Raw genomic sequence first — 16,544 nt, forward strand, 5'->3', positions numbered from 1 at the left:
CCTTTAAACTATGCAATGGGATTAGTTAATACTTTCTTCCAACACTTAAGCCTTGATGAGGTAATGGAAAACCTTGGCTTGTTTAAAACAAATCACTTGAATTCTATTAACATGATTGCAAAGGAGTTTCAATTTTTTGCCCATGGATTCAGAAAGATTCTGAAACCTTGATACAGTATAGATGCACAGCAATTAACCTAGGCCTTATATCCTTGAACAGAAGCAATGTTTCTATTTCTCAGATGGCAACAGGCCTACATGAACGAACAAGGGAAACAGAAGAAATAAAAAATAAGGTAATAAGCAAGAGAAAAATAAAAATCACAGCATTACATTCAGCAGTGAAACCGGTAAATAATTTTCACATTTGAGCTGAAATATTTAAAAGAACAGTTACATGAAACATCACACAATCTGGATATATGAAGCAATACGTATCTATATAAAATTATATTTAACCCTCATTACAGGCCTCTGTAAAAGTAAAAATTGCTTTAATTCAATCATACCTTACATTCTACACAGATCTTTTGTGCACAGATGACCACACATAACTACTGTAGAAACTTCATAGTAAGCACACTGTGAAATTTGCCAGAACTCTTTGGATCATAACTTTGGTATCTCAAATTCCCTCACAGAGGGAATTTTGTTCCTCATGTTCCCAGTTATGACTTTTAACATCAATGAATGCTCTGCAGAGGGACAGAAAGTCCACTACAGTAGTATTAATTGCTGCACTGAGGTAAAAAGGAAGTTTGGATGAAGCAAGTTAATTATTTGGCACTGGTCTTTCCAAGAATGCCCATTTAAAAAGCATTGAAGAACATATTTTAAGAGCCAGTAGTCTGCTGTTTTCTTCCATAAAAAAGTATCTTGTAGTCAGCAACAGAAATTGTTTACACAGAAGACCAGCTGGGTAAGGTCTGACATCTACGGATGTCTACTCTCTAACCTCTACTGCAGTGCACTTCCTTAAAGGCTGAGGGTGGCACTCTGTCAGAGTTGGATTGCCTGAGCTGGCAGAAAACAAATCTACACTGATCTCCTTCCAACATTTTTAGGTTAAAGTGTATCTGAGGGGACACTATAATGTAGCAGTTACACCTTTCTTACAACTAAAGAGGGGAGGTATGATTGAATAGCAATAATGCATTCTTGCACACATCAAAATGGAGTAAGTGGTGTGTTAGTCACTTACAGGGATTCCTGAAGAGGCCAAATTTTACTAGTAAGACAAATCATGGCCAGACTGGACTTGGGAGATCACTCTCTTACTGCAAAATAGGACTTTCACCTACTGAGAAAAGGGACTTACAGGCTTTTCTTGTGGGACAAGTTAGAGGAGGCAGAAAAGTCATGTAGGAGAGTGTAATCTTATCATCTGCTTGTGCCCAGAGAAAAAAGCTCCCGAGGCCATCTGTGAGTACTATCTTTTGCACTACATCAGACACAACTTTGAGCCCCAGGAGAGTCTAAGGACCTCAAAGCATGTGGTCCTAACTTCTGCTGATCTTTGTGGGGCTCCATAAATAATCCACAAGTACTGGAGGAACGATACCTCTCTACAGGGGAGATCGTGAGCAAGTGTCAATGAGGAAACCCTCCCTGACATTCCTTATTGTAACAAGTGATACAAAAACACCAATAAAAATCTAAATTAAACCTCAGAATTGGCATAAAACTTCAAGCTTAAGTGACTTAAATATACACATAAGTACAGCCACAGCCACAAACCCATTTACAGACACGTGCTGCAGAATGCTGCAGTCACAGCAGAGTTTCAAAAAGAATGAATGGGGACTCTATTTCCAGTTTGCATGCCTGTGAACACCTACTGTCAGTGCCGTGTTTCAGTGAGTGTGGATGCAAGCCATTTGACAGCCAAACACTGGCTGTAGGATCAGGGTCTGTGATGTTTCCCACAAGTTTTTGCATTATTGCAGTAGATGATTTCAAGAATGCTCAATACTTAAATAAAAAAATGAAAGTTGCCATCTAAGAACATTAAATAATGAGGGTGAAATAAGTAAAAGCCAAAGTCAATGTCTCCCTTTGTGCAGTTCTTCTTACTAAAAAACCAGTGGTGAACAAAAAAGAGACCATATCCCATTCCTTCAAAATCACCATACCTTGAAATTCTATAGTAAAAACTCACAAATTAAAGTTTTGATCTGTTTTGTCATTGCTGTTCTTAATTGAACTACAGGACAAGAAGTTTATTTCCATAAGACTTTTGAAAAGGGATAGGTCTCTCTAAAGTGGCAGTGTGCCCTTTAGAAAAACAAAAATAGAGGCACAGTTTACTTGTGACTTGATAGAAACAAACATACCATGTTCTGTTAAACACTACTGGCAAATATACATCTGCTGGAGTTATATATAAATAGACATAGGTAATGAAGTACTATGTAGTTGTGTACAATTATGACCTGGACTAACTCTTTTCAACTAAATGAACAGGCACAATATAAACATTCATATTTTTAATGGTATGAAGCTGAGTCACAGGAGGTTTAGGCTGGGCATCAGAAAAAGGTTTTTCACCCAGAGAATGGTTGGGCACTGGAACAGGCTCCCCTGGGAAGTGGTCACAGCACCAAGGCTGACAGAGTTCAGGAAGCATTTGGAAAATGCTCTCAGGCATACAGTGTGATTCTTGGGGATCCTGTGATCCTGTGCAGGGCCAGGAGTTGCTCTCAATGATTGGTCCCTTCCAACTCAGCATACTCTATGATTCTATGATTTAACTCTGATGAGTGCTATACATCTGAGTACTTTTTTTACAGCTTTGGAGGCTACTAAATAGCTCATGTCTGATTTCATTCAAAAAAAGACCCAATCAAATGACACCTGATTTGTGATTCCAGCCTACTCAGTTTTCTTGTTTTATCTAATCCATAAAGTAGGGAAGAACTCTATTGTATGCCTGGTCTGGACTACAAACAAATTAAAATGTTATAATGCAACAGTTATAAGAGTGACACAGGCTAATAATTGCTTGTGCATATGGCTGGACATATTTTTGCTCTCAGATAAACACACAAAAAAATGGAAATGGCAAAACAACTGGCATCAAGAATACATTAAAGTGTGATCAGAGATATGCAGAGCTCTACACAGCATAGTCCTTGGAGCAGTCTTGCTGCCTTTCTGTGGTACTCAGATTTCTGCAGTTGAGACTAGAATGACTGATGAACCATAAAAAAAGATGTATGATGTATGTATAGGAAAAAGAATTATGACTAATCCTAGAATGCATTGGCAAACTTTCATATTCACATTTTAAAATCCATTTTGCTCTGCAATGGATGGGGGGAGTTGATACTTTTGAGGTAAAACAAAATTCTTTCTGGCATATATTTATCTGATTTGATATTTTTCTAAGAATGCTCAAAGTATCATGTATCATGAGCTAACTCTGCTTCCAACACATGTAAGTTCAAAATATAAACTCCTTGAAGACTGGGAAATAGAAATAATCTGTTGATAAAAACAAGGCTTCTATCAAGTCACAGTCATAAAATCAGGCATAAAACAAACAGGTCATGGGAATGCCTTCATTCTGGTCAAGGATATAAGGGTTAAATCCACATATTTGTAAGATGATTGAGAAAACCTACTGGAAGCATGATCAACCCAAGGCCGCCACCACAGCTTTTTTTTGCCCTTGGCTTTCTCTTTGTCTGCTTCTCCTAAAATAAAATATGTCCAAATATTAATTTTTTACAAAATGAGATACATGTTTCTTACACTGATTAATAATTTTTAATTTCTTTCAAGAGCTAAAATGTCATGAGCACATCAGATTTCAGATCTACTGAGTACATTCATTAAGGTAATTCAAAAGCATGGCCACTTAACAGAAATACTCTGGTTTATGCAGCAGTTAAAATAGCATTCCACTCTAAAACAGCTAAAAAATTGACTTTTGTGTTTTACAACATGCAGTCACACTTGACTGTAATTTAAAGAAGACAATAGTTTCCCTCCTCTCAAATCCCCTTACACTTCAGGCTCCAAAAATTTTAAATCCAATAGGTGCTGATCCCAGGTTAGTGCTTGAAATGTGGCACTAGATAGGTATAATTTTACCTGTTCTTGTATTTTAAATAACTTTTAAAAGTATAAAAACATTTCAGTGACTGAAAAAATACAGAACAGCATCCAGAAAACATTGCTGGAAAATGTGGGTGCTACCTATTTGTAACACTGTAGTTTATAGATAATGGCTTTGATCAAAACAAACATCTGCTGCTATTCAGCTCTTCACCAACAGCCTGAAGTTAACCAAAAGTAATCTCAAAGCAAAATATTTTCTCTAAACCTTTTTACAGTACATAATTATAGATATTATTTGGCTGAATCAAGCCTTAAACTGATACTTAGCTAACAATGTTGTTACATGCTGACAGTTTTGAAGAAAAATTAATCACTTGTCCAACTAGTAGGTCTATTAGATCTTAGCGCTCAACTGCAGTTATGGTACAACAGTAGCTAATGGTACCTTCATCATCTTCTTCAGAAACCTTCCGAATTTCTGGCCCCTCTGAGGATTCCTGGTTCATGCTTAGCATCCTCTCTTTACCCTTCTTGTATTTTTGCTGCCTGGCTTTGATGCGATCCATTCTAGTAAAAGGTAGAATCTTATTAGACTCATGCCTTCAGCCTTTTTGACCCACTCTGAAAAACAAGTGCTAAACACACACATACACACAAACTACAAAGCTTCTAAAGGAAATGTTACACATTGTCATTAATGCTGCCCTTAAACATAAGGACTTACTTGGCTCTGAAGGGGCTACATGAAAGGATCAAGCCTGGAAGTTCACTCACTGGTCAGTAAGAGCTGGGTTGCCTGCTATCAATACTGCTTTACCTACTCCCATTCAACTATCTTATTATCACTTCAAATGAAAGAATTGCTGTCAGGAGTTACAACACAGCAATGAAGCTCTGAGACAAAAAAACCCCAAAAACAAAACCAAAAAACCTTCTGCTGAATGCAGTGCTTTTCCTGAAACTTGTCACTCTGAACCAAGGATGTGGGTGTTCCTGCATTGTTTGTGTTCCATCTTCACCCTTTCAGCTCATTTGTCCCAATGGACATCTGTGACAAGTGGTGTCCTCAGGGGGCCCCAGTGCTGTGTTTTTCATTTCTTCATCAATGACATGAACAGTGGGATCAAGAGCACCTGCAGCGTTTTAGACTGACCATAAGGAATACATTTTTTACAATGAGGGTGGTGAAATACTCGAAGAGGTTTCCCATAAAGGTGGTAGATGCTCCATCCCTGGACACATTCAAGGTCAGGTTGCATGGGGGTCTGGGCAACCTGATCTCGATGAAGATGTCCCTGGCTCATTGCAGGGGGTTTGAACTAGATGACCTTTAAAAGGTCCCTTCCACTCAAACTATTCTATGATTCTGTGATTCCATACAGGTAGGGAACACAGTCCCTGCAGTCTTCTGATGCTTCTTCAGTTATGCAGGTGTGGAAGCAGCTGTCAGGAGTGGGCTTTGACAGTTGGTTAGGAAGCAGTTAGGGCTTTTCATGCACAGTGGTGGAGGAGCTTTGAAAGCTTTCTGCAGTTACAAAAGAAGCATGCCGGTTGTGTGCAAGATAAATCAAAGTGACTTATTTGCTGCATAAAGTGAAAGACTCTCCAGGCCACTTAAAATGAATGAAAGTATTTTCAGTGAAGGTAAACATATATTTTGCACTCAAACACTAGAGGGGAAACCACAAATGAAACAGAAGGAACAGTCATGCAACAATTTTTTCCAGGGATATAGATGTACAGAACAAAATCCTACTAATGGCAAAGCATTTCTAGGTAAATAATGGAAGTCAGTATTTCTATAAAAGAAAGTCCTAGAAAAATACCACCAAACTGTTAAATATGTGCATACATATGCATACATACATATATATATCTATATATATATCTAAATGCATCAAATACATACTGTCTCTTCAGTTGATCCATTGATTTTTTTTCCTCTTCAATTCTTGCCTTTACAGCCTTGACAATTGTAGCCTGAAAAAGCTCAGCACCCCTACACCAGAAATGAGGCAAAAGAAAAGAAAAAAGGAAATGAAATGCTACATGTTTCCAAGTTTCTCTTTTGTCAGCTAATCACAGAGAACTCTACGTTCTCTCTGTACATGACCTCATCTGCATCAAACAAAAATAATCCAGGGCATAAAAGGATATAATCAACTGCTCTAAAATACTCATCTCTTTAGAGTCAATCATTACAAGACCTAAGGCCAAATGTTGTATACCCTACTCAGCCTCTAAAGTCCTCTAACACGTGCTCCAGGAATTCAGTTTCCAGTCCTCAAGAACACAGAACACAAGTAGGTTCCAGGCTGAGCTAGGATTTCTTTCACACCTCCAGGATTTCTTTACAGTCATTTCAGTGATATAATCACTTCAGCTCCCTGCCTCAGTTTCCTAGAAGTTGTGAGCAATGTGCAGCTTTATCCAGGGCCATGATGAGCATACCTTCAGCTTCACTTTTACCCTCTGAAAACTCTGGTGCTTTCAATCTGATGACACAAACCCTTGAGCAAGTTTTTGGTGTGCCAATAGAATATGACTTCTCACCTTATTACACTAGAAATGTAATCAACTCATTGATTTAGATGTCCAGTTCACATGCTCTGGCCATTCTTCCTAATTCAAACATGAGCTCTTGAACACTCTTAGAACTCTGGAAGTCTCTCTCAAAGAAATCACCTAGATTTAAAGCTTTTCTTCAGTCAGGAATTCAGTAATAACAGCTATACTTTTAGACTTCTACTTCTAATTAAGTTTTAGCCATGTCTTCTGTGAGATTAATGATTCTTCCATGTATTGTGAAGGATAACCAAAACTGCTTTTCTTCAAAGGAATACAATCGAACAGGCAACCCTTATAGTCCCTATGGAAATAGGAACCACACGTTTCTTTCAACCCAGACCAGTGTTGTTTCCATGAGCCTGCTCTTTCATTCTGGATGCACATTGCCCTATTTAGGAGGTATTTTGATACTCATGATTTTGCTTCATCCTATTTTCACTGTGACCCCAGCATACCAAAACAAAACAAAAAAAGCTACAAAAAGGCCATATCCAGCAAAATTGGGCATCAGCACTGAAATTCTCCCCAGTGTAAAAGTCTTAGGTGGGATAGAGGTACAGGTCTTTTGGCAGCATCTTTTTACAGTGGTGAATTTTCTTCAGAGCAGGTAGCAAAACATGTCCCCTTTTTAAAATAATCCCTGGAGAGGAAGAGGAGAAAGATAAAAACTACTTCTACCCAGAACATACAAGACACATTTTGCCCAGAAACACAGTCAGAAATCAGTATCCAAATGTTTTTTTTCTGGGGAAAAAAATCTACAATACATTTATTCCAATATTAACAAAAGTAATTTCTTAGAAATCTTAAGGAAATTAGAACCCAAATTTCATTCCTCATCTGCCTTCTTATTATAAACCAGAAGAATGTTTGTGCTAGTGATGGCTCTGAGTGGATGCCTGTGGTGTAGCAGGCCCTATGAGGTTAAGACTTCCTTGCCATACCTAGTCAGTGTTTAGTGATGTGACACTTTCCAAGTGTGCTCCCACTTCTTCCCAAAGCAGAGATTAGACCTCTCCTGTATCCTTACTCATGTGACATTTCTTGAGATGTGATTTCTAAGGACAACTGTTTCAAACAGGCTCTGAGAGTATTTTCTTTCCAAGACTTAGAAACTCTGGCATTTGCTGTCATGCATATTCTTGTTGAGAGAATGCTGCAACACACATCAACTTTCACAGCTTTTAACAAGAGCAGCAGATTGTATTTGGTAGAAAAGATGGTTTAATTTCTATTAGATTCTCAATTAATTTATTTTCTTGTATATGCTTTGACTAAAGGTGAAGATACAATTACGAATTTAGCAAGCATTGTTTAAAACAATGTAAAAGCTCTATTTTGGTACTAATCATAAACAAATAAGTACTGTCACCATGAGAAATTTGATATGTTTAATTTAATTTCTTCTAAATTTTATGTTACCTTGATGCTAGGATCTGAGAAGCTTTTATATCTGCAACCACATGCAGGAAGTAGTAACTCATGAACACTCTTCTTTGCAGCAGTAGGAAAGCAAAACATATACTGTCCCAAATGATTCCTGCTTCTCCACTTGGAAGTTTACAATCTAGATTGCTGGTTGCTGGAAAAAGACATCATCAGAATAAGGACCATTGTATTAAATATTCTTTTATAATGTTTAATCAATTAAATAATCTCAGCCTTTACAATTATTTGAAGTATTTTAATTGGACTTTTCTTAAGAAAACTGACATGCATTTCGATTTCCAGTGTGCCATATTTTCTTTAACAACAAACTGGAGCAATGCAACGCTCCATGAAAATTGAGAATTCAACAGAAGTGAACCATTTGCAAATAAATTCATTCTACCCCAGGAAGTATTTGAATACAAAGAATGGAAAAAACTAATTTTTTATTACACTAAATTGTCTGATTTTGGTATTTTCTAAAATGGCATGTTTCCTTCTTTTTTTTTAGTTTGAAGTGACCTTTTGTCTCATTTTTCAATTAAGAACACTATGAACATGAGAAAGATGGGCTTTATTTTTATGAAAATAACTTTTTAACTGCCATCACCTAGTATTTTTATTTTTCCTCTCCACAACTCAGTTCAATGTTTCTTTCCATTGCATAAGAAGAAATACTTGAAACCACAAAACTGCTTCCTTTGGGTTAGAGGAGACAGGCAGAGAGGAAATCCCATTCCTTCTACCTCTAGATTTTGGCCTGGCCTCTTTCTTTCTTTCTTCTCTGAAAGGCAGTTCTTTTGGGGATATTAAAAAATTAAAACTAGGTTTTGTGAAGCTAAACTATAAACTCTCTGGCCTATGCTGCCTGAAAGAAGGCAGTAGAAGGACTCAAGGGGCAGGGTCTGGCTTGAAGCTGGCTTTACAAGCAAGCAAGGCAATATAATAGCTCTGAAAGGTCAAGCTCCAAGAACTTCAAAGGCTCCTGTGCACAACCTCTGGGGGGTCAGAAACCCTGTCTAAATTTCTGTTGCTGCCAAAAAGTTTTGGATAACACAAGAACTACTGGGCACTGTTTGTCTTGTGAATTTGTGTTTTCGTCTTTGCTTTCTTTTCTCTTACTCCACACTTATCTATTAGGATCAGACATGATGACAGGAATTCAGAACTTTGCTGCAGACTCAGTAGGATGAAACAGTTCTCTAAATTCAGCAAAAAACCCCACTAAAAAAAATCAGGTGTTTTCAAACCATCAATCCAGGGTGTCAGGACAAAGTGGAGACAAATTAATAGCTCACTGAGAGGTGAAGGATTTTGCTCTCCTTACTTTATTCCTTCCTTCTCTCACCTCCATTCATACACGTTATCCACTCCCTTCCTGTTATCACCACAAACACAATGACAATCATAAGAGAAAAAAATTGCCTAAACTGATTACACAAAAAAAAAAAAAATTACCCATTTCAAGCCATTTGGTGAGCTGAACCAATTTACCCTTTGAGCAACTGAACCCTGGCACGTATGGAGGAGTTTGATCCACGCTCCACATGGGGAGTGCAGCTGGGAAGATACCTCCCCTTGTAGTGATGGTGAGCTGACATTTTAGCTCAAGTTGTATAGAGAAACCATACCCTTGAGTACCTGAGTACACATCACTTGCATACACAGGGAATCTGTGTTAAGGGCCAGTATCACCAAATCGTTCATTCACAGCAAATGCTGGCTGTGAGTATATGCATACATATACTGGGGTGTTGATATGTATATCTGTATGCGTGTCTCCCTTGGTTCTATAAAATATTTTCAACATTCTGTGTTGCTAATCAATATAGGACCAAGCAGTATTAAGTGAACTTGCAGATGTGATTTTTCACAAGGTTGTATGTCAAGGAAGGGTACAACTTAATTATGATAGAAGATTCTAAGGATGAATCTTTATTTACAGAAGAAAAATAAGCTATACTTACGAATACGGTAGCCTTTAACTGTACAGGCCAGGCTAAATGCCTGAATGACCCAGCAACTATTCTTAATTAATGATTCGATATAGCCACATGCTCCTATCTGGAAAGTAAAAGAACAGTTTCATAGAACAAGACATCGCATCAATAAAGATAAGAAAAGTTTAATCTTTCTACATTACATGAGAAATAACACAGACAAGGGCAGTCGAGTAATTGTCATTACTAAAACAGCAATTCGAAGAAAGTGACTTTACCAGTGAAATACATCACTTTTAGAATTTTGTTTTCTGATTATCAGTGAGACTGGAGGTATGCGGAGTGTGTTTATGTTTTTGCATAGAAAGTGGCATGTCTGGCATGTGATGTGATGGCTAAACAACTTTTATAAATCACTGACTAAATCTTGCAAACATACATGGACAAGCTTAAGACACACACAGCTCCACTGAATTCCCAGGCATAAAATGAGCACATATGCAAGCATTTAGAACATTTGCAAATTCAAACCATCCATAAATCAATTTTATTTCAGTACAGTGACTTATATAAATGTAATGCTCTTTTCAGTCCAGCACTAAAAATGTTCAAAGCTAAAAAGAAATTGTCAGGAATAAATCTATCTTTCAAAAAGATTTAAATGTACTGGGTTATCTCAATCACCCTATCAGTGCCACTGCAAGAATACACACTAAAGAGTTAATTAATGTCAGAAAACCTACCTTTAATATTTTGACATTTAATTATCAAATATATCTGTTTTCACCTGAATTTCACACTAGTTCTTAAGGAAACAGGGATGCAGTTTGTAAGTTTGTAGTTAACTTCACTAATTACATTACATCCACACAATTGCATTTCATACTAGGTTTGACAATTCTTTATTTAAATAAAATGTCTAACTAAATGTGCAGTATTTATCAATGATAAGACTAATCTTGCATTTCTTACTAATTTTTCCCTCTACTGAGATTTTCATACGACTTCTAAGGTGATACTTTATTAGGTAAAGAAATCAGAACCTGGCCCTTAGAAAATAGCTTGTTAGCTTTCCCAGAGCCCAACTGAATACGTGGGTGCACATTTCCCATGATGTACATGCATCACCATTCCCTAGTAATGCTGAATTAAAATGGAGACTGCTTTGTGCTTGCAGAAGGTTGGAATCCTGAAAAAGGATTTTTAATGACCACTCTATGCACTGTGCACACTTCCAATAAAACTGAAGTGCTGAGGGCAGAGGAAAGGCAGCAGCCACCTACCGACAGGATGTTCTTCATGGTGATCACAAAGACATTGTAGGCAATCAGCCAGTCCCAGTAACGCAGAATGCTCCTGATGGGCTTCAGCAACAGATCTCCACCAAAGAGAAGGAAATAAAAGCAGGCCACCAAGTAGCCCATACAGAATATGCTGATCCTTGTGGTTCCCGTTATGAAGATTATAGTAAGCACAAACCAGAAGAGGTAACTAAATGTTATCACCTTATACATGTCTAAGTAGGACCTGGAAGTAAAAGAAGGAGAAAAAGTTACCATTTTTTTTCTGAGGGCAATGCTACTTTCCTCTTTCTGCACTATTGGCTGACACTTGTGCGTAAGGTCTTCTGGGTGTTCTTGTCTCACTTCAACATTTGTGCACCTGCTCACGACTAACACCATGGTCAGTGGGTTTAGTTCATGGATGGGTCTGCCTCTCTCGTACCTTCCATTCCAGCTCACTCACGTGCACAAGCATCTTGTTACACCTGGTCAGGGCACTATGTATCATATCAAGCAGGATCAAGCCTTGTACCATAAAGGGAGGAAAACATGTTCTCACCAAACTTCATAACAGAGTAGCATTATCTGGCAATGCCATCTATGTAATCTAAAGCTAACTGAGATAATCTTTTAAGAAGTCTGAGAAGTACTACAGCAAATCTATTTTAAAGAGCCAAACACAGTACACTATGCAAACAATTCCATATTTATTGGTGACTTCTAGGGAATTCAGCCTGGTTAAAAGGCTAGTTTTCAAAGACAGCTGCTAAAAATATGTTTCTTTAATGGAGATTAACTGTAAAAATTTTAAGGGGTAAAGGGTTTTTACAGAACGGAAATGTGATAGAATTTACTGAACCATTTGCCAGGAAGCTATGAGACAGAGGTCTCTGAAATCAGGCAGGCCCACAGTGGGAAAGAGTGAAAAACAATTTGGTGTTTTCAGATTCCTTGAAATCTTGACTTAATATTGACTCAGTGAGCTTTCAAGTAAGAATATCTGCCAAAGGCAATACCAAATACTACATATAGCTAAATACTGCAAAACCAACTAATTCTTAGTTTCCCTCTGCTTACAGTGTTTTGATTCCAAATGTAACTATGTTTTCAGCCTCTGTTCACCCAGGCTGCAAAACTAGATTTTTCAGGAAACCAGGCAGTGAGAGAGTACTACAGGAGTACAGATATACCTAAGCCAAACCATCTGAGGAGTAAATGAACTAAGTGCACTGTATTGAAGCCACATAAAAGGTACCCTGCTGCTCGATGTTCTCAGGCTCAAAACCTTCTAGGAGTCTGTATTTATAGTTCTACATTTATAGGCCTGTATTACTCATTTCACAAGAGACGCATTTAATGAAAGGTAACAAGAAAGCTCCTTTATGTTTATTTCCCACAAATAGAGAAATTTATGATCTACTGCCCGTAGATCTAAAATCTACATCTAAAATGTCATGACTTTGGAGATGCTACCGGATTCTGGGTGGCAAAACATCAACAAAAAAATCAATATGCACTGGGAAAATAAGGATATGGAAGACATCAGTTGAAGAACTCTTCCCTAACTTAATATGCACTGGAAATGGTGCTCTCACTGTTACTCCAGAAAGTAATATTCTGTTTCTTTGACATAATATTTGATATTCCTTTAATAATTACTATTGGTGTGTAGGATGACGACGAAAATGTCACATTCCTGATGCTATTGCACAAATTCCAGTATTTCAAAAATCTTGATCTCTGCTACCAATAAAATGCATCAGCAACTTTTGAGAAAAGCCCCAAATGGAACTTAATTGATCAAACAAACAGCAATATCCTAACACTTTTCAATAAAAATAGACTCTGACTCTTACAGACAACTGGAACTATCTGAATCCAAACTTTCCATCATATACACATGGCATTTGCTTGAGTCATTTTCAAGAGCAGATATCATTCTCAGATTATAACTTCCAGAAATGAGAGAAAATACAAAAGGAAGACAATAATCTAGCTATTTTTTAACTATAATTTTAACAATTTACTACATTTAGGAGTCATCTAAAGTATTAAATACATCTGTTCTTCTTATCTTTAAAATATACTTTAAATATAATTGCATTGGGCATCTCTAAACTAACCAAACAACAAAACTGGAGGTAAAGAAAAACTTCTCAGAAGGCAGCAGGCAATACAACTGTGTCAAGTAACAAATGATGTAGTTCTTAAAGATGGAAAGCATTCTGATTTTTATAACTATGCAGTTATAAGCAAGTCCAACAGTAAAAATGGCTTCCAAGAATTCATCTTGAAGTGGCCATCTCACAAAACGGTGTTTGAGTAAGTCACCCAAGGCACACCTAAACTATGAAGACCACCAACCATCCCAGATACTTCTGTGCTGGCTCAAGAAAGATGCCACATTGAACACAATGGAGAGAACTATAGCCAAGTGGTTTCAGGTAGATAAAGATTTTCCTAAAATCACACTTCTTTCAGTTGCAATATGTGAAATCTCCTTGTCTGTTACAGTATAGAATCATGCATTCTCCTATTTTTCATTAATTGTTTATATTGATATGGGTGGGTCAAGTGCTGTAAGAGCAAGAATGAAGACATGTCTGGGTGGGGGAGTTCTCAACATATCAAGTCTTAAATCACTTGAAACATTCTCATATGAAAATCTTTAGATTCTGCCTCAAAGCCCAGAAAGTTAGAAAATGAGGAGCTTCAGTTCTTGCTCTGGAGATTATAATGCAACAGTGGGAGGCTGAAGCACAAAGCCCCATCAACAGTTAAAAGACCCTACACAAACCCATTAGGACAGTAAGGATGCTTACATTCTGTTTGAAAAATTCTACATAGACAGCAGAAAATACTTAGTCTTGGATAGCATATACTGTGATTTTATGCTTTCACTGCAGACCACACACATCAGTAGTTTAATGTCATGCAAATCTTCCAAACCTCATCTTCTAAGTGGTCTTTAAATCTCCATTTAATTATCAAGGGAAAAGGCCACTCTCAGGATGTGGTATTTAACAAATACACCTAGGATATCTGAGCAGCTGGTTCCCAAGGGGACAGTCCCACTCCCCTTCATCTCCTCAGCTCTGCATTTCAGCCCCTTCTTTGGCTTTGACTCTTTGAAACAGGTTCAAGAAAAAACTTGCAAAAGCCTACTTATTTTGGGGTAGAACAGAGCGAAGGGATACTTTTCTGCCCTTTCAGCCTCTGAAACAACTCTGTGCTAGGAGGGTGTAGCTGGAGGCCAGGAATATGGATAGATATCTGAGGAAGACTAACCACTACATAAGTGCACCAAGAACATCAAGCTATGGCTTTTGGTAACATGACAATCTCTGAATGAGAGATTTTACAGAAGAAACCTTAAAGGTTAATGAAAATTAAAAAACCTTTGATTTTCCAACAGAACTCACTAATACTCTGGATAACATTTTATGTGCAGTATCACTTTGCTCAAAACTAAGGACAACAAAGTATGAAATTCATTCCACAGATACACCAAAGTTATTATAACCTCAGATAGCTCTCCATAACAAATTATCTGCTCTTCTTCATTAGTCTTATCATGATCATTTCAGTATTTTATTTCCATAGGATTTAATTTTCAACTGTAATACAATCCAGCCAGTTGCAAAAAGATTGCTCCAGGTGTAGTTGGTTTTCCTCGCATGCTCTGTCATGTGCTTGGCTATGACCAGTCTCATGTCTATATATCAACGCATTCTGTAAGCTACCCCTACTCCCCAAATTCCTTCTTTTTTTCTGCTCTTCCACGTCTCCTATTCTTTACATTCGAAGCAGCTTATGTGAACTTGCATGAGTCCTTTTCTCCTTCTAATCACAACATGGCTAATTTCTCACCAAGCTTCCATCTTCAAAGCCTTTCCCTGCTGTAGGAATATGCTGAAATGAATCCTATGGAAGACAGTCCTGGACAAACATCTTGAACAACTCAGACTTGCAGTTGAAGTTTTAAAGTGCAGTTTTAAAGTGCAGTTTTACTTGTAATAGATTTTTTTGGTAGCAATTCCCTGCCTAGTTCTGTTACCCCGTCTGTGCTGATGACCACCACCACACCCTGTCCATTGTATCCCTCGAGCTTCTTTGTTCTCTTGATGAGTCAAACATTAAGCTAGATTGCTCTGTTCTGGGCCAGGCAGGCTCCTCCCCACTCAGGTGCCCCGGTGATCGGAGGGCCCCCAAGCTCCCCTCCCCTCTCTGCCCTGCGATTCCAGGGTGGAAAGTCCTGTGTGTGCCTCGTGGCTCGGGGGGCAGGGCAGGGGCTCCGGCCAGCCCTGCCCCTTCCTAAGTTTTCACCCAATCACAGACCTGGCTCCTTCTCCATGAAATCATATAATACCTGGTGGATTATTTGAAGAAACACTCTCTTGGTTTCCTTTGCCTGAGCTTGCCTGGACTCCTTTGTCTCTGTCTCCCATCTCTGCATCCCCTCGGACAAAAGGGAAAGCAGAGACCTCTCTCCCTTCCTTCCAATGCCACATAGCCTGTAGCTCTATTTCAACTTTCAGAAGGCAGTTTCATTGATTTTCCATCTCTCTCCAAGGACTGATATTCTTCTACTATGACTTTCTTAGCAGTGAAGTCCTTCCTTCATGCTTGTATTCACTTTAAAAAAAACCAAATTCAAAAATGTGTTATTTGTTTCATTCTATTAGGAACAAAATGTTTATCGTATTTAAATAAAAATATGGTGAAAGCCTGTAATGTTCATTTGCAAGATCCTAAGCTGGAACACAGTTCCAAGACTGGCATTACAGCTGCTTTTCAGAGACTTTACCTGATTCACCTGGTGATGGTTCCCAGGGTGCAGGAATTAAAGGGGACAGTTCAATGACTGTTTCTGCTTTTAAGTGGAAAAAAGTAAATTACAGTCCCAGGCTCTTTTCCTCTGATAATGTGCAGGAAAATGTCTGAAAACTTGGGAACTGAAATCAGAATTTTCCAGCATTATAAACTGTGGGAAAGTATTATCATCAGTGAAGTTGCTTTAAATCCTGTATCATTCTAAAAGCTCCTACTTTCTATTCTTTGTCCTTATTTCTATTTCAAAGTCCTTTGGATATGCACTCTCTTGGGGTCAAGCACATATCCCCTGAGAAATGTGGGGGTGGAAAGACTAGAAAATTTCAGGAAATCTCTTACTTAGACTGTATTTATCACTGTTTAACTCAAGTATTTCTCCAGAGAGAAGAAAATTAAGCATTCGGAAATATGTTTTTTTTCTGCCACTGTT

The 16,544-nt window shown here is 37.9% G+C and overlaps 1 protein-coding gene across 1 annotated transcript in view; it reads right to left on the reverse strand.

Annotated features, from left to right (window-relative positions):
* The window catches only part of PIEZO2 (piezo type mechanosensitive ion channel component 2), a 306,402-nt gene that overhangs the window by 44,211 nt on the left and 245,647 nt on the right, over positions 1–16,544 (reverse strand). The window contains exons 26-31 of the mRNA XM_071554837.1: positions 11,282–11,525; positions 10,026–10,122; positions 8,053–8,212; positions 5,972–6,061; positions 4,508–4,629; positions 3,624–3,695 (exon numbers count right to left, since the gene is read on the reverse strand). Of these exons, the coding sequence (XP_071410938.1) occupies positions 3,624–3,695; positions 4,508–4,629; positions 5,972–6,061; positions 8,053–8,212; positions 10,026–10,122; positions 11,282–11,525 (785 nt within the window). The remainder of the gene's footprint in view (positions 1–3,623; positions 3,696–4,507; positions 4,630–5,971; positions 6,062–8,052; positions 8,213–10,025; positions 10,123–11,281; positions 11,526–16,544) is intronic.

Source organism: Pithys albifrons, chromosome 4 (genome assembly GCF_047495875.1).
Source record: "Pithys albifrons albifrons isolate INPA30051 chromosome 4, PitAlb_v1, whole genome shotgun sequence".
In the NCBI taxonomy this organism is placed as follows: Eukaryota; Metazoa; Chordata; class Aves; order Passeriformes; family Thamnophilidae; genus Pithys; species Pithys albifrons.